The sequence below is a fragment of the Nicotiana tabacum genome, chromosome 4 (genome assembly GCF_000715075.1).
Source record: "Nicotiana tabacum cultivar K326 chromosome 4, ASM71507v2, whole genome shotgun sequence".
In the NCBI taxonomy this organism is placed as follows: domain Eukaryota; kingdom Viridiplantae; phylum Streptophyta; class Magnoliopsida; order Solanales; family Solanaceae; genus Nicotiana; species Nicotiana tabacum.
The window spans coordinates 4,665,215-4,690,474 of record NC_134083.1 but is presented as its reverse complement, the minus strand read 5'-3'; the positions used below and the strand labels follow the sequence as shown (position 1 = coordinate 4,690,474).

Below are 25,260 nucleotides of genomic sequence, written 5' to 3'. Positions count from 1 at the left end.
GATTCCGGGCATAAGTTATTTCGAAATCAACCGTTTAACGTGAGGGTTTTATAAGAGAAGGCCCTCTTATATTTACGGTGCTCTTGAAAATGACGTCTCATTTTATTTATGGCACTAGCATTTGAAGTACTTGTTTAACTTTCAAATGATAAAATTAATTCATCGTTCAGATAAGAAACAAAATAGAAATAAAAGTACTTTACTTTATTCCTTCTATTTTCAAAAGTACATAAGCATTTTGTTGTGCTAAAAAGAAATTGCCATTACTTGTGGCTAGCTTGTATAACTTATTTTTACGGGGCTGGCCGCGCAGTTTCCAGTCCTGATGATACAACTTTGTTTCCGAGTTTCGTCTTTCGATTGATGTGGCAGTCATTGTTGCCGTATCCTCATATCATTCCCTCTAGTGTTCGGATGCGAAGAATGCGAATTCAAACACTGGAAGTCTTTCACCTTTTGAGAATTCTACTAATGAATGGATAGATAATCTTAAGTTCGATAGCAAACTTCACTTCCCCATAGGAATTTATGCTATCGAACCAAAGATTATCTAATAATACCCAGTGGCTTGCACTTGTGAACGGTCAGGTAATCTTTGCTCGACAGCAAGTTTTACTTGGCTAGCTTGTACAACTTGTTTCTACGGGGCTGGCCGCGTAGTACTCGATCCCGATGATACAACTTTGTTTCCGAGTTTCGTCTTCCAGTTGATGTGGCAGTTATTGTTGTCGTATCCTCATATCAATCACCCCTAGTGTTCGGATGCGAAGAATGCGAATTCGAACACTGGAAGTCTTGCACCTTTTGAGGATTCCGCTGGTGAATGGATAGATAATCTTCAGTTCGATAGCAAACTTCACTTCCCCGTAGGAATTTATGTTATCGATCCAAAGATTATCAAATAATCCCCCAGTGGCTTGCACTTGTGAACGGTCGGGTAATCTTTGCTCGACAGCAAGCTTTACTTCCCAATAGTAGCTTTGCTAACGAGCAAAAGACTTTTAACTGCTCCATAGTTGCCCTTTGCTTGCGTGCCTTGTCATTTAAAGGTCTTATTTCTGCTGCCGAAGCTTCCTTCGTAGTATGTTTTCCGTTGCTGCCTCGTTAAAAACCTTTCCAGAAAAACCCACTTGGGACAAAAACTGGACGAAGAGAAAAAGAGTACAGCACATACTTTCAGTATAGGCGAGGCTCATCAGCAATAGTATCTCTTGAGGTGTGCCACATTCTAGTTACTCGACAACTTTTCTCCGTCTTGATTTTTCAACTCGTATGACCCTTTTTCGGTGACAGTTGAAACCCGATAGGGGACTTTCCATGTCAGACCTAGCTTCCCTGCATTGAGCTCCCGGGTGTTCTGAGTTACTATCCTTAAAACCAAGTCTTCTACTTTGAAATAACAGAGGTTTCCTCTTCGATTGTAATATCTTTCCATTCTCTGCTTTTGGGCTGCCGTCCTTATATGCGCCAAGTCCCTGCGTTCATAGAGCATCTCCAATTTAACCAACATTGCTTCATTATTTGTTTAACATATCTCAGGGTAGGCTCTCCTACTTACACTGGGATCAGGGCTTCTGCTCGGTACACAAGAGAGAAAGGAGTTTTCCCGGTGCTTGACTTGGCCGTTGTCTGGTACGCCCATAGTACTCCTGGCAGCTCTCGGGCCATTTACCTTTAGCTTCTTCCAATATCTTTTTGAAATTTTGTATAATCACCTTGTTTGTTGATTTTGCTTGACCGTTTGCGCTCGGATGGTAGGGTGATGATGTGATCCTATTGATTTTTAAGTCTTCAAGGAACTTTGTAACCTTTGCGCCTATAAATTGTGGCATGTTGTCGCAGGCTATCTCTTTTGGTATCCCAAATCTGCAAATTATATTCTCCCACAAGAAATCTATTAATTCACATTCGCCGATCTTCTGATAAGGACCTGTTTCAACCCACTTAAAAAAATAATCAATTAAAATCAAAAGAAATCTTACCTTACCGGGGGCCGGTGGCAGCGGTCCGACTGTATCCATTCCCCACTTCATGAACGACCATTGGGACAAAATTAAGTGCAGTGGATCGGCCGGTTAATGTACCGACGGTGCGTAGCATTGACATTTATCACATTTTTGAACATAAGCCTTGGCCTCTTGTTCCATCCGGGTCCAGTAGTATCCTGTCCTAATTAATTTTAACACTAATGAAACGCACCTGAGTGATTTCCTCAGATCCCTCCGTGGACTTCTCGCATAACATAGTTAGCTTTGGAAGCTCCCAAACATCGGGCCAACGGGTCTTGGAAAGATCTTCTGTGCAATTGACCTCCCTTGAAGTTGTATCGAGCTGTTTTAGTGTGCAACCCCCATAATGCCTTAGAATCTTCAGGCAATTGATCTCATTTCTCAAGTCCCAGACCAAATTGGTCGCGTTCACCTCGTAATAGCTATCTGCGTCCAATACCGAATGCATAAGTTGCACGACCGTGCCGGAGCCTGATCCCTTCATTTACGTGGACAATCCAAGATTGGCTAGTGCATCTGTTTCCGCATCCTCTTCCCTCGGGATATGCATAATTGACCATTTCCTGAATCGAGCGAGCACAACTTGGACTTTTATTACGTATTGTTGCATGCATTTCTCTTTGGCTTCGAAGATCCCGTAGACCTGATTTACAACCAGTTGGGAGACGCATTTGATTTCTTTGACCTCGGAGTCCAGTCCCCGGGCCAGCTCGAGCCCTGCAATTAAAGCTTCATACTTTGCTTCATTGTTATTCAGAGGAACAGTTCTTATGGCCTGCCTTAGGGTTTCTCCCGAGGACGTGGTTAGCACTATGCCGGGCTTGGGCCCCTTTACCCATGAATCTCCGTCCGTGAACAAGGTCCAAACTCCTGATGTAGATTCTGACACTATTTCTGCTTTTTTGGTAGCCAAAGGTAATAGTCCCGGACTTAAATCGACCACAAAGTCGACCAAAACTTGTGACTTAATCGCAGTCCTAGATTTATATTCTATGTCGAATTCACTCATTTCGACTTCCCACTTGGCCAACCTAACTGAGGGTTCAGGTATATGAAAAATATTCTATAAGGTAAAAGTGGTCACCACAGCTATCAGGTGGCATTGGAAATAAGGCCTTAGTTTTTAAGCGGTGACTACGAGGGCTAAGGCCAATTTTTTCAGATGTGGCTAGCGAGTTTCTACTCCCGTCAAAATTTTACTTACATAATAGATAGGAGATTGCGTACCTTCATCTTTACTAACTAAAATGGCACTCACCGCTACCCCGAGAACGCTAAGTAGATCAGCAGTTATTCGCCTTCCTCTAGTTTTGACAGTAATGGAGGACTTGACAAATACCTTTTCAAATCCTTCAAAGCTTGTTGACATTCTGGAGTCCATTCGAAGTTATTCTTCTTTTTGAGAAGTGCAAAGAAATGATGGCATTTTTCCGAAGACCGGGAAATGAATCTGCTTAGAGCAGCCAGTCTCTCTGTCAGCCTTTGAACCTCTTTTATGCTTGATAGCTGGTCCGGGATGTCTTCGATGGCTTTAATTTTGTTGGGGTTAACCTCGATCCCCCTTTGCGACACAAAGAATCCCAGGAACTTACCGGAGCTGACTCCGAATGCATACTTCTCAGGGTTAAGCTTCATGTTGTATTTTCTTAAGATGTCAAATGCTTCTTGCAGGTATTTAAGATGATCACCTGCATTCAAAGACTTAACCAGCATATCATCTATATAAACCTCCATGGTTTTCCCTTTTTGTTTCTCAAGCATTTTGTTTACAAGCCGCTGGTAAGTGGCTCCGATATTTTTTAGCCCGAAAGGCATCACATTATAACAATATGTGCCGAAGTTCGTTATGAACAAAGTTTTTTCCTGATCCTTCGGGTTCATCTTAATTTGGTTGTACCCGAAATAATCATCGAGGAAACTCATTAGCTCATGTCCGGTCGTCGCATCGATCATTTGATCAATGTTTGGCAATGAGAATGAATCTTTTGGATACGCCTTATTTAAATCCTTATAATCTACGCACATGCAAAATTTATTATTATTCTTTGGAACTAATACTATGTTAGCTAGCCAGTCAGGATATTTTACCTCTCGGATTGAACCGATATCAAGCAAGCGAGTTACCTCTTCTTTGACAAATTTGTTTCTGACCTCGGGAATATGACGTTTTTTCTGTCTTACCGGAGGGATATTAGGATCCAGGCTTAGTTTGTACACGGTCACTTCTGGCGGGATACCTATCATATCCGCATGCGACCACGCAAAATAATTAAATTTAAGAAATTCAATAAATTCAGACCTGAGCTCGGGGTTTAGTCCTGTCCCCAAGTGGAACTTTCTCTCCAAGAACTTTTCGAACAACATAACTTGTTCAAATTCTTCCGCTGTGGATTTTGTTGGATCCGTTTCTTCTTGTACCTGGAAACATCTTGGTAGCTGATAGGATTCCGATGACTCCTCCCCCTGGTTGACTTTGCTCAGCTGAGGAGCAAGCGTCGGTTCCTGTAATTGCTATGCCGCGTGCTCATTCCCTTTGCTACTAGAAACTGAGATTGAATTCATCTCCCTTGTTATCTGTTGGTCACCTCTTCAATTCTTATCTTTGACTCATACCGGTTTGTGAACATTCGCCCATGTTGTTGCCTGAAACTCGAGCAGACTTTCTTTTAATTTCCGAGAAGCATCAGAACTTCTCAGATTCAGCCCCTTTAGTAAATGCTCCTGCTGCCCATTCGCCTCGTACGGCCGGGAGCAACATCCTTTCTTTCTGGAATCTAGTCACGAACCCATGTACCAACTCGGATTCTCCTTGTGCAATCCTGAATATGTCGACCTTTCGGGCATGTACCTTTCTGGCCCCGGCATGGGCCTTAATGAAAGAATCCGCGAGCATCTTGAAGGAATCTATAGAATGCTCGGGCAAGAGTATCATGTTAGGGCCCCCTTCGTGAGGGTCTCTCCAAATTTCTTTAACAAGACTTACTCAATCTCGTGTGGAGCAAAATTGTTTCCCTTCACCGCCGTAATATAGGTGGTGATATGCTCATGAGGATCTGAAGTCCCATCATACTTCGGCACGTCTGGAATTTTGAACCGCTTCGGGAACAACTCTGGTGTCGTGCTTGGTTTGAGCGGCAGTTGGGTATACTTTTTTGAATCTGATCCTTTGAATACTGGTGGTGCGCCCGGAATTTGATCCGTTAGGGTGTTTATTTCCCTCGTAAACCGCATGAGTTCGGTTTTAAAGGGATCATTCTCATTGTTGTTACCAGATTAGCTATTGTCCCCCCTGACCTTATCAAAGTTGACTTTGTCCCTCGGGGTGTTGTTATCGACCCTCTGCGTTGTTTGATTTACGGGAGTGCCAGGAGGAACTGGACCTTATCCATTCGCGTTGTTGGAAGCACCCGACAGCGCCTGCCTTAATTCCGTCATGACCTAATCATGCCGCAAGAGATGGCCCATAATGGCCTTTTGTTGCTCCCTTAGGATCCTTATTGTTTCAACGACGTGTTCGTCTTCAGCATCATCAGGGGTTGCCTCTCAAACATGTCGTGGATATTGTCCGTCGTGAACCGGCATGGCTTCATCCCCCTCGTTGCGAGTATCACTGATGGAATCTTCGTGCTAAGGCTGATTTCCTTGGGCCTCAACGTTATGTGCGATGTTGACATTGTTATTTGCCATTTTTAATGATTTTTGCTAAGAACAAAGAATCAAACAAGTTAGTAATAGATGCAAGGATCAATTCAATTACACAACTATCTAAGCCCCACGGTGGGCGCCAAACTATTTACCCGTAAAACGGTACAGTTGAATTTATACGTGATTTATAGACAAGTGAATCGATTTGATCATAAAGTGATAAATAAATTAGACAAAAATATAAGACTTAGCCTTGAAGTTGAGATAAAATAACAGAAATCTTGGTTCCGGGAGCAGAGCTTCCGGAGGCAGTAAGAACAATATGAATAAGTAAGAAAGTAAAATGTTATTGAGCTTTGGATAGAATATAGTGTATACTTGTCAGAAAATCCGTTTCATTTACAATGATGGTAAAGCTCACTATTTATAGCTTCACCTAGGGAACAAGGTCCTAGGATCAAGCCCCTCTTTAATGACAATTATGAGGGCCATTGAAGAATGTGTAACGGATCATATACTTAATGCTGCAGAATATTCTTCATTAAGTGCTACCGGGTGGCAGACATTTATTTCGCCTTTATGAATATCATTCTCCCCGATAACAACCGAGATCGTTGCCTTAGGACCCGATTATCTTCTGTTTTCGGCTCCACGTGTAGTTTTCTCACGCGATCATTTAATTTGAACATATTTTACCCTATATACGGATGAACAATATTTGGATTGAAGTTGAAATTCAAAAAAAGTATACTATTTAAAAGTGCAAATAATGAACTTCAGAATTTCCAGATAATGAAATGTTTTTAATGGTCTAAGGTTCATTTTAAACAAGTAAGAGGTATGTGACGTTAATCGTTTTAAGTAACTTAAAGTTGAAATCGCTCCCATTTAAATGACAATTAATAGGTTAAGTCACCAATTGTATGAAATGTTGCTATTCTATGTGCTTACTAAAAATATTAATTATTTTTTTTAAATATCTCTAGTTTCATGTTGAGTGGCGAAAATACGGAGTATCGAATATAAAGTATTACGCTGTTTTAATATTACTTACAGTCGCAACTGTATAGAACATTTTACCTTGAAATATTATGGAATTTGAAACCCTCTTTTCTTTTTCTTTAAGCGTTTATTACATTTATAGGATGGAAGAGAGAATTTAAAATTTTTAGTAAACCACTTATTCTTTCTTTTTCTTTTTTTGCCTTTGGAAAGGACCTTGTCTTTGATAAAAGGTAATGGAAGATTTAAATTTTTCATGGAATGGTTTTAATCGATCATATACTTAATTTATGTAAAGTATAGTTGCATTACCGGTCCATTGATTATGTAAATCTTTTATATTACGGTTTACCAAATAATTTGTCAGCATTCTAGTTTATCAAACATGCACAAAGACAAGAAAGTTGAGTATTTAGGCTAAATGGGTTTCCTTACAGCCCAGAAAGCCCGTCACTGGGTTGCTGATCAGTTTAGAGTGTTTTTTGCACTTAAAATTGCAGAAATATGACACCTTTTGAGTGGTTTTTAAATTTTGACCCCTGCTTGTCCCATAGACAGAATTTCAAGATCGAAAGTTAATAATGTTGTCCGTAGGACAAGCGAGACACAACACTTGTTAAACTTGAAATTATTCTTTTATCCTTTAACTAATGGAAATACAACAACAACACCAATTATATCCAGTGTAATATCACATATAAGATATTGAGAGGGTAGTGTGTACGCACACCTTACCCCTATCTTATGGAGGTAGAGAGACTTTTTCCAATATACCCTTGGCATAAGAAAAACATAAGTACCAACAATAATGAAAAGGAAATACGGTAGCATAGAAGCCACGAAAGAATTAAGACAGTAACAACCACAAGATAATGAGATAACAAAACGCCACTAGTATAGATAGGTAAGCAAAAATAATAAGGTTGTAGAGGTCATGGCAGAACCAAATGCAGATTTACAGGTGCAATAGAACTCAGAATTTCAGGATTAAGAATTTCAGATATACAACGTTTAAATTCTGAGTTTATTACGCGGAGAGAATACTCTTGATTTGGTACTGGTCCAAGCGGCCATTTTAATGATTTTAGAGTTTGAAATTGCAAGTGCAGCCCCTATAACATCTGGAACAACCAAACAAAGTTTAGGCGTGGGAATAGGGGACCGATCGATCGCTCTCACACCTGCCTTTAACTCAACTATTCCACGCAATGTGGTGGAAAAAAGAAGGATATATATTCCAAAACGAGTTGGGCAAGTTACGCATTTGGTTAGTCGGTCAAAAATAATTATATACAAAAAGTATATTTCGTTCTAGTTTATGTGAACCTATTTCCTTTTTGGTCCGTTTCAAAAAGAATGACCTCTTTCTAAATTTGGAAATAATTTAGCTTAAACTTACAATTCTACCTTTAATGAGAAACTTTTATAACCACACAAATACTCTGGCCCCTTTTTGACTTGTTTAGGACCATAAATTTCAAAAATATTCATTTTTTCTTAAACTCTGTGCCCAGTTAAATAGGTTCACATAAATTGGAACAGAGGAAATACTAATTATACATATTTTATGTACATCATACGTACACTTTTACTTGTCTACTATGATAAAAATACTTTTTTACTTTTACTTGCCCAATATACAAAATCACAGAGAATTTTTTTTTTTCTGTTTTACCCTTATCATTAACTACTCATTCCTCAAATTATTTGCTAAGACTTTTGGAAATGCTATCTTATTATTGGTAGAATTGTAAAAAATAATTTAAAGAAGGTGTAAAGTCAAAAATAAATAACTCAAAATTAACGAAGAAAGTAATTTTTTTTATATTATACTTTAATACATAAAAATATACATTTTGCTGCGGCTATACTGTTTAGTTTCTCAAGCGAGTTCCATTATGGCCCTCGAAAGGTCCACTGGGCCACAGTTGTTGAGGTGGAGACATCTATTTTAGGTGCAAATAATACAAATTTTACTATCTTTAATCACTCGTTTAGCACGCGCCTCCATTACCGATTTTTTGTATGTCAGTTTCCTCCTCTTCTTCCTTTTTTTTAATTAATTGCCAAAAGTCTGAAAACTATTTTCCAATATTCCTCTAAATCAATCTTGCTTTTCTGCATTATTTCTCCTTAAACGTATGTTTACAATATATAAAATTGAAGGCAAGAGCCATTATAATAATCGAATAGTCAAGAAAATTGTAAGCCTTTGAAAAGTTATAATTTTTTTTCTTCTTCTCAGAAAAGACAGTAGTGGAAGGGGAGAACAAGTTAATATCGATTAATGGTCAAATGTGAATTAAGAATTAAGCGATTGAAGAAAATTAAAAATTAAACTCAATATATGAAAGTATATATGGAAATGTAGAGTTAGTCAACGAGAAAGCATTACCAAGATTTAATGTAGTTGACCTCTTAGTTTAACGTGGAATTATAATCAATAGCGCGAGACAACTCTAATCTCAAGGAATTGTTAAATTTCCATTCATAAAAAATATTTTGAATTAAGGAAAGTTTTCTTATAATAATCAAATTGTCAGAAACTTGTATCTAAGACTTTAAGAAATTAATTATTTTCCTTCTTTTGTTGAATAATGGCCCTTAAGCTCTTGATAGTTGCAAAGAATCTTTAAATTTCCCATTCATAAATTATTTTCCATATTTTTTCCTAACATTCCAAAGGAGGCTTCAATATAACGGTTCCGCGTAAAAAGATAAAAGGCAATAATAATAACCCATTAATAGAAGGGGTTAATCACTAATCACCAATTATTATCCTAATAACTGCTGATTAAACACTCGCTAATGAAAGCGTGTGGTGATTTGTGAACACCGCATTAGTTATAAGGTACTTGTCTGTCTCTTCAAAATCTCCATTGTCAGTTGCCATTTCACCTTCCTTTCACTTCACAATTCAACTCTTCTAATTTTCCTACTACCACCGCCACCAAAATTTATTCCCTTTCTTTCTATATAAATATAAATACTCTCTATACATAGAAACCAAACCCTAATCTCTGATCTTTTTTTTAGTTCCTAACATGGCGGATAGAGTATACCCAGCTGCTAAACCCGCCGCTGCAAACGGCACTGCCGCCCCCGCCGTCAACGGCGGAGCTAATCCAGCCTTTCCGGCAAACAAAGCTCAACTTTACAACGCCACCCGCCCTACCTACCGTCCTCAGCCGCCTCCCCGTCGTAAACACCGACGGAGCTGCTGCTGTTGCTGTTGTCTCTGGACCACTTTCTTCATAATCACTATCGTCCTCCTCGCCGCCATCGCCGGCGCTATTTTCTGGGTCCTTTACCGTCCACAGAGACCGTCGTTTTCAGTTTCTTCTCTTCAAGTCTCACAATTCAATCTCACTTCCACTAAACTCGTCTCCAAATTCAACCTCACCGTCATCGCTCGTAACCCTAACAAAAAAGTCACTTTCTTCTACGATCCGATCAATATTTCATTCAGTTCCGATGACCTGGACATCGGTTCTGGTTCTTTACCGGCTCTCACGCATGGTACGAAAAACGTTACCACTTTAAAAACCGTCGTGTCAAGTTCGGGTCAAAATCTCGACGATTCGGCGGTTTCTACGTTGAGATCTGAACTGAAGAATAAGAAGACCCTGCCATTGGAAATAAAGCTTGATACAAAGGTGAAAGTCAAAGTTGGAAGCTTAAAAACGAAGAAAGTTGGAATTAGAGTGAAATGCAATGGTATTAAAATCACTGTTCCTACCGGAAAGTCGCCGACTAAAGCTACTACATCTGATGTGAAATGTGACGTGGATCTTCGGATCAAGATCTGGAAATGGACTTTCTGAGGTGTAGTTTGATTTTACTGGGTGAAAGGAAAGAGTGTGATTTTCCTTTTTCCTCTTTTGGTTTTGGTTGTTTAATTTTTCATTTTTTGTTAATTTTTTTGTTTTTGTTTTTGGGTAAATGGATTGTTGGTAGGATATATAGTTGAATTTGTTTTTTGTTATATATACATAATCTGCAAACCGAATTTGTTCAGTTAGTCATATTCATTCTTATACAGAAGTACTACTACCTATTTGTTTGTGGTATTTGATCATAAATTAGATTTGCATTTGAATGATTCTTCCTTCTTTAGCTCCACCATTTTCTTCTACTTCATTGGCCATTTCAATTTTCTTTATCTTGGTCACGTTCATGGAGCTAATGTGCACCTCGAGTAATTTATTTTAAGTAAATTTTGATCCAATTACTAAAATTTTCACCAATTCATTTACCTCTAACTTTGTGTAACCATTGTTGAGTACTACTCTCCTCTTTCAAATTTATGTGAATTTGTGTGACGGGCACGTAATTTAAGGAAAAATTAAGATTTTTAAAATTTGTGATCCTAAACAAATCTAAAAGGGACAAGAGTATTTGTGTGGTTATAAAAGTTTTTCATTAATGATCGATTTATAAATTTAAGTTAAATTATTTTTAAATTTAAAAATAAATTATCTTTTTTTTGAAAGGTATCAAAAAGAAAATAGAGAGTAAAGTATTATTGGAAAATTGCCGGCAATGGAAGCTGGTGGGAGCTGTCAGTATTATATATACTAATATATAATACTAGTGTATATTAATCTGACTGCATTGACTTAACACATGATAGGAGTTGTGGGGGGGGGGGGAGAGATGCCTGCACACCAAATCACAGCTGTTTTAATTTATATACTATTGTCAAAATCTGTAGATGCCGTAAAATATAAGGTCAGCAGAGGGCAGGTTCAGTTATGTAGATTAGTTTAATGTCGGAAATAGGGTGGAGCTGTCGGTGAGAAATAGTTTACATGTGTTGTTGTATTTTGGAGTAGGAAAACTTTCCCCCTCATTTTCCAAGATTTGTCGTTTGCCTTTCTTTTTGGTCATTTGTTTATTGTTTATTCTGGGGATGAAGGGTTGTCTGGTTTGCAGAAAAAGAGGGGCATAAACAGCTAAATACACAACTCAAAAGAGGTTTAGTCACTTGAACTATGTATATGATTAAAATTATTTTAAGTAAAATATTGAAGTAATAATATTTTACATTTATTAATTTAAACTCTGGAATTCTGTTCAAAGTCGAAAAGCTTCGAGGACCACGTGAAGTTAGTTATAAGGTGCTTTTGATAATAAAGGTCAATGGGAGCATAAGGCATCTCTTTTGTAGTATATAGTATATAAGAAGAGTAAATGAGTACATAGGCATCAAAAGCATTTGGGAAGCTTGTGTAAAGGCATGGGTGCTAAAGTTTTAGGTTGATCGATTTTTTATATTCGTCTTAATAAATTCATCAAATATATATACAAATTATTAATTTAAAATTCAATAATTTTAAAAAATTAGAATCTTGAACTTATAAACTTCAAATCTGACTTCACATCTATGTAAAAAATGGTAGAATGCAATTGAGTAGTAAAATTAGTAATTGGGACATGTGGACAAATGCCAACTCCCTCCTGCCCGTTTTAATTGATTTTTTGGATGTTTTAAAAAATTTACCTTTTAGCATTAATTAACAATGAAATTGACCATATTAATCTTAAATTTTTAATTGGAAATACAACAATTATTTCTAGTCTCTTTACTCCAGTGACAACTTTGAAAAAAGAAAGTTAATTCCTTCTTGATATCTAAAAAAATTAAATATTATGGATCACAAACAAATAAAAAAATCAGTTAAAGTGGACTAGACAGCGTATTATTATTATTGATATAAAAGTATACTAATCCAAACACACAGTAACATGCCCACATGTTTACTGATATTTGGTTCTGTTTCATTAATCATTGCAACGCAACTAATGCTCCAGCTTCCAACTCATATTAGTGCGACGGCCTCCTTCAATAATGTATCATGTAATTGTCATTAGTTAAGTTGTATACATTGATAATGCATAATATTTTTATACTATCACATAAAGTTACACGCAACTACGAAAAATTGTTTTAAAAAAATATAATTTAATAATTTAGGAAAAGTAAATACATGTTTAGTAAGTCAAGATAATACTAATAGTATAAAAAAATTACTATATCGTAAAGATATATTAGTTAAATTTGTAAAAACTTATTCGCAATGGGTATATATTTACACGAAGCCAGTGAATATAAGCAATTGTCTTATATGTACACTTTGTAACACTTAACCTTGGTTGAATGATGTGCATTTTCACTTTGATTTGTTGATTCTATAAGGTAATTATTTGGTATAAACATCCGATACATATAAGTATTTACGGTTAAATGCTTCTAGAGTATACATACATACAAATATATAATTATGTAAGTATTGAGCCATTTCTATCAGAGTTCAATGATTGGCGCCGGTCGCCAGATAAGCATATCCCTAATTTTAGACCACTACAGCTCATTCATTAATTATTTGTATATATATATATATATCAAAAATAAGAATAAGAATAACTGGATACGTTGTGAAGTCTCAATTGTTAGGCTTTCACCACTTCGTTTTTATTCATATATTTACTAAGGTTTTCTGATAAAATTATCTAGACAAGTGGGATTACCGAGTTTCTTTAATAAAGGATTATTTCTTTAATAGAGGATTATTTCTTTAATCTGTATACAATTCAATAAGCCACTGCATGTGACAAATTACTCCATTTTCGTTAATATTTGTTCATCTTTAAAAAGTCAAACTTTAAAGGAACATGGATGGCGTGTTTTAGCAAATTAGTTAGACCATTAAATTTTTTGTTATACCCTGTAAATTAAAGTGGGAAGTAATTTTTTTTTAGAGTTTTTAATTGATAGTCAAAAATGTTTTAGGCACGTCAAAAAGTTGAGATGTCTTATAGATTAATTAACTTAAATTTTCCTTTATAAAAATTAACTTAAATTTCCACTCTTTTCTTTTAATCATGGCTCAATTTATGGGAAATTATCAACATCTTTATAAACCAACCAAACAAGAGTGGGATGTTCTAGTAGTAAGCAACCTTTACTTCCAACCAAGAGATTGTGAGTTCGAGTCATCCCAAGAGCAAGGTGGGAGTTCTTGGAGGGAGGGAGCCGAGGGTCTATCGGAAACAGCCTCTCTACCCCAGGGTAGGGGCAAGGTCTGCGTACACACTACCCTCTCCAGACCCCACTAGTGAGATTATACTGGGTTGTTGCTGTTGTTTTATAAACCAACCAGAAGCTTCTAACAAAATTACCACTGATTTCTCATAAATTTCCTCATTCCCCACTCGATAATTTCTATTGCCTCTTTACTCCATCTGATTCTCAAATTAAAAACTCTGGAAAGTTGATTAAAAAAAAGTTTATCTTTCCCGTATTGACAACGATCCAGCTAACATTTCTGGGCAGATCTAGGAACGTGCTATCTCGAAAAAGAGCTTTTTATTCACTTGATAACGATTTCATAACTACTGCTATTGTTTTAGGATAATCGGAGCAGTTTATTCTTCTTTATAAAAAGATATTTCAGATTTCTTCATTTTTTTATCAACGAAATCACCAAACAATTTGATCATTTAACAGGGACCTCACATCCAATTACCTAATTCAGGTTCAGATCTCAATTAATCAACAAACAGAACACCGCACCCTGTTTTTACAGAGACATTTGAATTAATCCATCAAATAAAAACTCTTTAGCTTTCTATAACTGGCAACCCCATGTAGTTTTCTTTTTCCTTTTCTTTTTTCTTTTTTTTACAGAGCAAAACCTTTTTGGCTTCCTTGTTCAATTAGTCAGGAGTAATGTAACAAATTGACTTTACACATTCTTTTTCTTTGAAGAGTTTTAAGTTCTATACAATAACACCATAAATGTTATAAAATAAAGACTATAAAGTAAATAAATCGAAACCAAGTATAGAGGGAGATTGATACTTTTATTCAACTTCAAACTGATGTACTGAAAACTCCTCTATTTATAGAAGAAAGAAAACAGCTGCGAGACTTTTCTTGAGTTGCTTGTAAGCTGTCTGCATGAGCTGCTTGCAACCTGCATGTTTAATAAGAAGCTGTTGCAAATCATTTCATTAAGTTCTTGCAACCTCCATGCATCAGCTGCTTGTAGATAAACTTCAATAGAGTACCAAACAAATAATCTTCCTGAAGATTGTCTATAGCGTAGTAATAAATGGACATCCATAATATAATTATTTTCATAACACTCTCCCTTGGATGTTCACTAAAAGATATTGTGCCTCGTTAAAACTTTACTAGAAAAAAACCCAGTAGAAAAAATCTTAGTGAAGGAAAAATAGTACACATATTTAGTAATACGCATTTCTAGTTGTCTCATTAAAAACCTTATAAGGAAAACCCTTTGGGAAAAACCTTAGTGAGGGAAAAAGCGTACAACGCGTATTTTACTCCCCCTGATGAAAACTTTGTTTCAAATATTTGAGTCACCGCATTCCAATCTTGTATACCATCTTCTCAAAAGTTAAAGTTGACAAAGATTTAGTAAACAAATCTTCTGGATTGTCACTTGAACAGATTTGTTGCACATTGATGTCATCGTTTTTCTGAAGATCATGTGTGTAGAATAATTTTAGTGAAATGTGTTTCGTTCTATCTCCTTTTATAAATCCTCCATTTAATTGGGCTATGCATGTAGCATTATCTTCGTATAATATTGTAGGTTTTTTATCATATTCCAACCCACATTTTTCTCGAATAAAATGAATCACTGATCTCAACCATACACATTCCATACTTGCTTCATGAATAACTATTATTTCAGCATGATTTGAAGAAGTAGCATCAATAGATTGTTTTGTAAAGCGTCGTGATATGACAGTACCTCCACATGTAAACACATACCCGATTTGAGATCGAACTTTATGGGGATCGGATAAATAACCTGTATCTGCACAATCAATATGATCTGCACCACCTCTGTTAGCATTAGCAAGATACATAAGTGCACCAATTGTATTGAGATAGGGTATTTCAGGACCAAGGAGTTTCTCATCCTCTTCTGGAGGTCAGAACAGATCCTTATTCACTTCATGTAATCGAACACCCATTTGGTGTACTTAATGAGTGCGCTTTGTCCATGTAAAAGCGTTTTAAGACCTTTTATGTATAGACAAATTGATGGATAAAGATCTTGTCTACTAAATATTCAATTTGTAGACTAAGACAAAGTTTTTCCCTTTGGAGCTCTTCTGGAGTTCCTATGAGATTTATGCCATTGACATAAACAACAAGTATAACAAACTATGATGTTGTTTTCTTTGTAAAAACGCATGGACAAATGCCATCATTTACATAACCTTCATTCATCAATTCAGTGAGGCGATTATATCACATGTGCCCAGATTGATTTAAACCGTACAAATATCTTTGTAATCTAATTGAGTACACTTCTCGAGACTTTGAATTATATGCTTTAAGCATTTTAAATCCTTCAGGGATATTTATATAAATTTGATCAAATGAGTCATATAGGTTATGACTTGCATCTAAATGGCATGACATCTTCAGGTGTCTGGACTACAGGTCTGATCCTCACAGTCTTTATAATATTGTGCACCATATTGTATCAAATATATCGTCGACGATCATTTTGTATCGGTTCCTAAGCAACATAACTTGTTCAGATCTCATCACTTTCTTTATTTTCAGGTACCTGAACTTCTTTTGGAGTTTCATGAAATGTTATGTCATGGGCTCTTCTAGAGCTCATTTCCTCCTCATTATGATCATTTTCTCCTATTATTTTTCAAGGAATGTTACCTTTGGAATCGATCGGTTTACTACGCTTCATGCGTGCAATAAACTTTATCCTTCTGGGACTTATAATTTTAATAGGAGTATTTGCAGCTGAAATATGATATTTAATTTTGGATCAGCAAATGCTTCTGAAATTTGACTTGAATTATATTCTAAGTGAGGATCATATTAATGATAATTCGATTCATATAACATATTTTCGAGTTGTTTATTCCATCCCCCTAATGTTAGAAAAACTAACCCATATCCCAAATCTTCTTTGGGAAACCTATCTTTGTGCATTGTGGTAGAGAAATTAATCATATACCACATATCAAAAGTTATTAGATAGTAAAAAATTTTGGTTTCTGATCCTAAACTAATTGTGAGGGGAAGACTTATCATATTTTGTTGGACTGATGCATACAAGTGTTGTTGTATGCAATTTAGAAAATCTTAGACCAACACATGAAACTTTGTTCTTATAAGCAATAGTTTGGACATTAATATGAGGTATTCAATGCTAAACTAGTTTGGATTTAAACCAGCATCATCAAGATGAACTATCTTGATTTCATAATCTGAAAATTATGCTCTTAATTGAGAAAGACAATTTCAAATGTCAAACTGCAGGTTGACAATAAACATACATGTAGCTATCTTATATATGCATCTATAAGCGGTTCACATGATAGGTGAATGGGCCCATATTCACCTTGTATATATTCCAGAATTCATTAGTTTTAGTCCCAACTTTAGCTGGTATAATCAATTTATTATGAGAACAAGCAACACAAGAGAATTTTTGAAGAATCTTCTAGTTCTTTAGTATATGCTTATCTGAATTCTCAAATAGCTCATTTTAAAATGGCATATGAAAATTTCAAGTTTATCATGGCATATGCTATCTCTTAGTAAGCTTCTGGTTTACTATGGCATAAACTTTTGCATTAGTAAACTTTTGGTTTACTGTGATACATGATGTAGTACAAATTAAAGAATAATGCGGGTAACTTCTCACATACATATTATTTTACCCCCTATGATTGTGGAAACATAAAGATTTTCAATCTTCCAGTCATTTGCAGTCTCAATATAATGGCCATTTGTATTAGTAAACTTTAGGTTTACTACAACATATGTTTTGATCATAATCATATAATACGAACGACATATTTGTATATAAGCTCTTCGAGAGCCTTCATTTATTATCCACAATCTAATATTTATAGGACACTACTGGTGTCATGTGTCTTCTAGATAAATAGTTAACTTTTCAGGAGCTTTTGATAAATTTTGTACTACCAAGTATTGCTCAAATACTTCTGGTGGCATGAGAGAAAATCATAATCAAATGAACAATATAAAGACAATTCTAAATTTATAAATGACTAAAATTAAGAATTTTAATATTTTTACCACTACTTAATATTTTTCTGCTTCAGGAGGAAATTTTAATTATTTACTACTTCAAGAGAAATTTGAAATATGAAATATTGAGAATATATTCTCTTAATCGTATTACCTCTTCTAGAGGTGAATCGTAATATATTTACATCAACAACGCGTTCATATTTAATAGTCACATTCACTTCAAAAAATGGATTAATATTATCAAAAGTTCTCTTCATTTAGGAGATAGAACATAATTATCTGAACGTGCATAATCACATCAAATTGTGATACTTCGAACCTTTTTTAAGATATTTGCTACTTCAGAAGCAAATCGAAATATGCATATAATATAGAGAATTTTCTCTAACTTATCTTCATTGTAACCATAGCAAGCCTAAATTATCACTTCTGGTGGTTATCAAAATTTAGTTACAATGAGATATATGAAACATAACCGCTTCTGGTGGCCGTACTCTGCTGGAGTTCAAGTGAACCATGAAGTTAAGTCATAACGAGACTTATGAAATATTACCACTGTTGGTAATTATACATTTCTCATAAACTCTGCTGGAGTTTAGATGGATCTGACATTGTTATTCACCTTTTAATCCTTCACTAAACGCTCAAGGAGGAAAATAAGTACAAAAATAGCAATTGTATAAGTATACATAGTCCCCAACCGTTTGCCACATAAACTTTATGTGTAGTCTCGCGACCATATAATAGCTTAAGTAAAATCAAATTTTCTTTCAAATTTTGCGAAACCGCATCCAAGTAAAATGACATCTCCATCATTAGTTGGCTAGAAAGACATGATGAACACGCATGATAAACATATATTTAGAAAAAGAAACTTCGTACCTTGGAGTATTTGCTCGAGATGGTAGAGTCTCGTGCTGATAACGTGTTATAAAATAAAGACTGTAAAGTAAATAAATCAAAGACAAGTATAGAGGGAGAGTGATATTTTTATTCAACTTCAAACTGATGTACATCAACTGAAAACTCCTCTATTTATAGAAGAAACAAAGCAGCTGCGAGGCTTTTCAGGAAGCAGTTGTGAGGATTTTCTTGAGCTGCTTGCAACCTGCTTGTTTAATAAGAAGCTGCTGCAAATCATTTCATTAAGTTGTTTGCAACCTGCCTGCATCAAATGCTTGTAGATAAACTTCACTAGAGTACCAAACGAATAATCTTCTTCAGGAAGATTATCTATAGCGGAGTAATAAATGAACATCCATAATATAATTATTTTCATAACAATAAACAATATTTACACAACCAGGTTAATTGTGACCTGGTAAGAAAATTAACATGGTATCTATCAACAACATCCCTTCAGGATGGCCCAGTTGGTTTGGAGGGCGGTTATCACAGGTGACCTGGGATCGATCCCCTTCAATGCCTTCTGGGAGAGCCTGTCGCACAGGGCTTGCCTAGCGCGGTTTACATCCCACGTGTGGTTTGCAGACTATTACACAGTGGGGAGTTTACCCGGTGCGCACGAATTGCTCACCACAGAGTGCTCACCCGAAGGACAGAGGCTGTAGCGGCTGCAGGTTTTCCTGGGGTTCCAAAATATATATATATATATATATATATATATATATATATATATATATATATATATATATATATATATATATATATATATATATATATATACAGATTTGGAAAGGTTAACGTGTACGCTAACCTTTACCCCTAACATGGTATCTATCACAAGTTAAAATTCGCCAATAAGATTAAGAAATCTTTGCAATTTACACTGTCAAAGTGTCAATGTGTATTAACTTGAATTCTTCCCTCATCGAAACCTTCACCTATCCATAACCTGCAACAAACCAATAAGAACACCACCACCACCACCTATGCCTCGATCCCGAACTAGTTGGAATCAACTACATGACCTCACTATACATAGACAATAGGAGGGGAAGCTAAACCCACAAATACATCGCCTAGCGCCCAGGGAATATGTATCTGAAACTGCTAACAAAGAAGCTGTGGGTCAGTCTTCTTGAAGAAGAAAATCTCACCTCGAGCCAACCTTCCTTGCCAAACTTGGATCTAGTATGAGTTGATAAGCTCAACAAGACTGAAGATTATAACTCCAAAGCAACATTAACATTATAACAACCCACCCCCAACCCCAGTTTCCTCCTTACCATTTTCACATAGTTGCAGAGCCTTTCACGCTGCAACACCAAAAAACAGGGAATCTCGGGGCTTGGAGATTATTAAAGCTAATTACTTTCACATTTGACATATTTAATTGTGTAATTGCAGATGCCCGCCCGTGCATTAAGCATCTCATTTCTTCAATCTTCCGATCCTGCATCTTATGATTAGTGATGAAGTCAGCAGCAGGTTATTAAAATGGTTTAAGAGCTGAAAACAGTATGAGATCTTTTTTAACAATATAATACCTTTTCTACTTTGAGAGGAACACCCAATTAAAAAACACAAATTGTTCCTCCACCAATCCATGATATATGACCCTTAATTTTTGTTACTCCAACATCTCTCCAAGCAATTCCACACTTCTTTTGTTAATGTCACCACCTCTTAACAGTGTTGTTAATCTGGGGTACAAGGTAGGATAATCCAGGCTACCAGGCATATCCTACACAAACAAAAACTCAAATATCAATGCACGTCGTGCAAAAAGCATAATGAGACTGTAGGTCATAAGTGAAAACAAGAAGAAAAAACAAAACTTAGCCTGCTTATTTCCAGGACCAAAAGTACACATACTGGTACAAACTTTATACAGGAAGTCTAACCGTTTCTACAAGTACAACTACCTAATGTCATGCACATTATGAACTACATTCATGTCATGTTACGAGACATTGTTGGTGCAATATGAAACAAGTGAGCCAGCACCATATTATGCAACTGCCTTGACCAAACACTGGGCAGTTCCAGCCACTAAGATGAGCAGAAAAGGAATTACAGGCAACAGATGTTTGATTGCAAATCAACAAGACAATTGGAACCTGGAAAAGAAATGCATGCTTTTTCTGACCTTTTTTTTTTTGCAGTGGATTACAAAAGCCTCTAGTTTAATTCTAGTCATTGTCCAGTGGATAGCTGTACTCCACACGTACACACAAAGATAGAATAATCATGTCTGCCAAGACGACAACATTAATATCAATTTGACATTATCATTCTAAAACAGAACCTCTAGTTGTACCTTCTAGCTCGTCAACTATTAGGTGCATCAGATATATGTTCAAAATAAACTTTTCCAGGAGCTCCTGTCAGGAAATTTTGGTAAAAGAATTCCTGTCACCATTTTTTTTTATATAAGATGTGAATAAAAAACCAAAAAGACGGATTACAGAAAAGAATAAACAATTATGGTTGCATCACCAATTTCTAATTGTCCCAGAAGGTTCACAATATGAACTTGCTTAAAAGCAGGATTATTCATTAAATTAGAGAAGGTGCTAGCATAACAAACCATTTGGTGAAAGACCCCTTGTGCACCATTAGGAATTTCTGGCTCCAAAGTCACCTGATAAGAATGAAACACACTTGTAAGAGAAGCTCATCTTAGGGTGAGCATGTGGTTGAGAAGAATAAATAAAGAAAACGACATATAAGATAAAAGTTTCTAACCTTTCCTTTTTTATTAGAAGCGTTGTCAATGCTTTCCCTTTCTTTTCCAGGATCTGCTCTTTTAGAACCCTTGCTTGTCTGGGCCGCTCTACTGTAAGGCATTAGCTCTCTAGCTGCAAGACTGTTTCCTTGACATACTTCATTAACACCTTGGATAGCAAGGGTAGCACAACTGCCTGATCTAAGATTAGTCTCACAAGTGACATTAACAGTTGCACATTGTTTTAAGGCTTCTTTAATGGCACCAACAGCAATGTTGTAACTTTCCTGAGTCAGTGATCCCTCTTCACCCAATATTATTGCCCGTCGGCACAAATCATTGTAGCGACGGACTTTAGCTTGCACATCTTCCATTCTTTCACTTATGGAATGCCTGCTCATGGCAGCATTGGTCCAGCGCTGCAATATATACTTAGACGGAATATTGAAGACACCAGACATTTGAAGAACCACAATAGCATGTCTACAAAGGTAACCTTTGTACTCAAATGAATGGCATGAGCAGTATATGTCCGACCTCAGTGCATCCCACTCCACCATGAAGTCCTGATTTGCGTCAAAATCTTTGACAGCATATGTTATAGATGTGCCGTCTTCTGATTCTTTTTTTAGATGGCATGCAGCAGCTCCTAATACTTCAACTTGGAACTTCTTGAATATTTCACGAGTATATATGAGCAACATCTGTTTTTCGAAGGGCGAGGGAGACTTAAGCTCAGGCATCTCATGCCATGCATCAAAATTAGCTTTGGCTTCCTCTTCATACCAGTCTTCAAGGATTAGCTTATGTTGTCCAATAAAGTCTCTAAGAGACGTTTCACTCTGGATATATTTGTCAAAGAAAGAGTTCATGCTTTCGGATCTTGAAGCCGTGGATAAACTGGCAAAAGATACATCCCTCATAAAAGCAGGCACCCAAAGCTTGCGATTTTCATATAATGATTGGACCCACTCGTCCTCTCTAAGATTGAACTTTTCGATCAACTTCCACCATCTGTGTTCAAATTGCTCTTCAGTCCATGATCTATATATGCACTTAGTAAACTTTGCCATAAATGCATCATGCCACAGACTGAGATATTCAAGACGCCTTGGGATCTTCTCCAATATACTCCACAGGCTAAAGTAGTGCCCGGTGTCCGGAAAGATTGCTCCAACAGCTGCTTTGATGTTGTCGTTTTGATCAGACAACAAAATTCTTGGACCTCGTCCACCCATTGCCAAACACCATGTCCGCATCAACCATATGAACGTATGCACTGTCTCATCAGCAATTAGTGCACAACCTAGTAAGGTGGGTTGAACGTGATGGTTTGCTCCAATGAAGAGAACCAAAGGTATTTTATATTTGTTTGTGAAGTATGTAGTATCAAATGACACCACGTCACCAAAATTGGAATAATTATCCATGCCTTTGGCGTCAATCCAGAAAACATTCCTCAATCGATGCTCCTCATTTAAGTCTACAGAATAGAAAAATTTTGGATTCTCTTCCTGCATTTGCACAAGAAATTCAAGCAAGACCTGCGCACCTCCTTCTTCTAAAGTCAAACTTCGACCTCTGTCATGTTGATTCCTGAAAAGATTTTCCAGGTTACCAGAGAATTGGTATGCCCCGTACTGTTTTGATACAGAAGCCAACATCTTTTTCCTTCGAACTTTTGCGTCATTCTTAAGCGGATCAACATTCCTGTGGCTTCTGAAAAAGTGCACTTGAGCTGGTAAAAGCTCATGGTTATGTTCTTTTACGAAACTATGAATGTACCACTTCCCATTCGACGACCTTCTCTTCACGTGCATACTAGCTTTACAACCTATCTTAGGAGAAGGCCTAGGGTTGATTGCATCATCAGACTGCTGTTTGTTTCCATATCTTATGCATGAAAACTTCGCATCAATAAACTCTTTGGATGCCCTAGAACGACGACTACTCAATTTGGCGGTGCCAAACCCGGCTGATTTTGCATATTCTTTATAGAATTCATAGGCTGCATCATGAGAATCAAATTCCATATCATCTCGAGGCTCCACGTTACTGTTCCCCATAGCAACAGTTGATTCCATTGCTTATATAGCACAACTTGCACCTAGTTTTGCTCAGAAATTTGCTTCCAGCTAAGATTTTGGTACAGTATATAGTCTACGTTGTACAATATAACATACAATTCAGTTTTAAACTCAGAAAATTTGAACATAGTGACGTGGAAAGCACATAACATACTTATAACGATCACAAATAACGAAAGATCGGATTTTCAGTCTAAAGATAGGATTTTTAAACAGAAAGAAGCCTGCGTCCCGATTCAAAATTCCATAGTTTACAATTTAAAAAATTTCACTGGAGAAAGGGATTAGGGATTTTGTGTCGGGAAATCTAAGAAGAGGGGAAACGGAAGAGATAGAGATGGAACTTACTGGTGAATTTCGCCGGAGAACAGGACGGAGTCGCGGGAGAGTGGTGTCATTTTTGGCTGAAAAAGATCCAATTTTTTTTATCGTGGGTTGCCCGTCCGACCCGCCACTGTCGAGTTGAATTCGTGAACAAAGCAAAAGAGTTGGGGAGATTTGCACAAATAGGATGTTTTTGCGCCGTTGTTTAACTTTTGTTCTCTTTTTAACAAATTTGTGCAATAATAGACTTTGGGGGTCTTGTGAGATTATTATTCACATGTTCTCTAGATTAAGGGGCAAGGTGGGCATGAAGCCCGGAAGACATGTTGCGAAAATCGAGGCCGAGAGACTCCGATGTCCCGGTCAGGAGGTTGATCGTAGCGGGTCAAAGGAGTAGAGCAAGGCTAAGAAGTAACGAGAGATGTGATTAGATGTCCCGGTCAGGAGGTTGATCGTAGCGGGTCAAAGGAGTAGAGCAAGGCTAAGAAGTAACAAGACATGTGATTAGACAGGATATCACACTACTTCAACCTACCTTATACATAACCCTCGATAGAAAATTGTATAAGTCTAGAATTAAGATTGTACGTTACATGTAATCAAGAGTTTCTTTGTTCTACTAGTAGTATTAGCACTAGTTTTATATTTTCCTATTCCTAATTTCTTGTTACTACACGATGCGTCACTATTACTAATAGTTGGCACTAATCTTGTATTCTCGTATGCCTTAATCTTGGTTATTACATATTTTGCCATTTACTTCCTCTGCATTTTACTTTATTGCTGCTATTAACTGGTTATTGCTTTCTTTCACTGTTCTTGAGCCGAAGGTCTATCGAAAATAATTTTTCTAACTTATAAGATAAATAATGCTTGCGTGCATATTACCCTCTCCACGCCTCACTTGTGAAATTTCACTTGGTATATTGTTGTTATCTATGCTCTCTAGATTAGCAAACTTGCATGTGTTGTACTATTGTTTAGTTATTCACAAATTTTACCAGAACTCCAAGATTTTATATATGTTAAATTATTCACACGTTTTAACAAATTAATTAAATTTATATATGTTGTTCTATTGTTTAAATTTGATGAATGACAAGATTTGATATTAATATTCATTTTACCTATGTCGTTAAATATTCCTACGTTATGTCACATCGACAACACTTACGGGTGAAACAAATTAAAAGCATCCCGACCATGTTTTTTTCATCCAAAAATAACGAACTTATTGTTATAAAATAAAGACAATAAAGTAAAGACAAGTATAGAGAGAAACTGGTATATTATTCAAACTTCAAACTTATGTGCATAATGAACTGAACTCTCCTCTATATATAGAAGAAAGGAAGCTGTTGTGTAAGCTGTTACTGCAAGCTGCTGTGTAAGCTGCTTGTAAGCTACTACTCTAAGCTGTCGTGCCAGATATAGATAATCTTCTACCATGGGCAATATTTATCCATAACGGAGTACCGAAAGGATAAG

The 25,260-nt window shown here is 36.4% G+C and overlaps 2 protein-coding genes across 12 annotated transcripts; one reads left to right on the top strand and one right to left on the bottom strand.

Annotated features, from left to right (window-relative positions):
* Nucleotides 1-9,530: 9,530 nt before the first annotated feature.
* On the top strand, nt 9,531-10,700 carry LOC107810736 (NDR1/HIN1-like protein 13). The gene has a single exon (XM_016635548.2). It carries the CDS (start codon nt 9,701-9,703, stop codon nt 10,478-10,480), a length of 780 nt encoding a protein of 259 aa, XP_016491034.1. The 5' UTR covers nt 9,531-9,700; the 3' UTR covers nt 10,481-10,700.
* Nucleotides 10,701-19,470: 8,770 nt separating this feature from the next.
* Nucleotides 19,471-24,013, bottom strand: LOC107810777 (protein FAR1-RELATED SEQUENCE 4). 11 transcript variants are annotated; one of them, XM_016635621.2, is made up of 7 exons: nt 23,797-24,013; nt 21,382-23,521; nt 21,224-21,277; nt 20,954-21,017; nt 20,783-20,887; nt 20,181-20,377; nt 19,471-20,092 (listed from the first exon to the last, which is right to left on the bottom strand). In XM_016635621.2, exons 2-5 carry the CDS (start codon nt 23,443-23,445, stop codon nt 20,826-20,828), a joined length of 2,244 nt encoding a protein of 747 aa, XP_016491107.1. In that variant the 5' UTR covers nt 23,446-23,521; nt 23,797-24,013; the 3' UTR covers nt 19,471-20,092; nt 20,181-20,377; nt 20,783-20,825. The 11 variants fall into 11 exon arrangements, with proteins under 11 accessions (XP_016491107.1, XP_016491088.1, XP_016491102.1 ...); XM_016635602.2 differs by having other exon boundaries at nt 20,783-20,847; XM_016635616.2 differs by having other exon boundaries at nt 19,471-20,086; nt 20,783-20,847.
* Nucleotides 24,014-25,260: the final 1,247 nt, after the last annotated feature.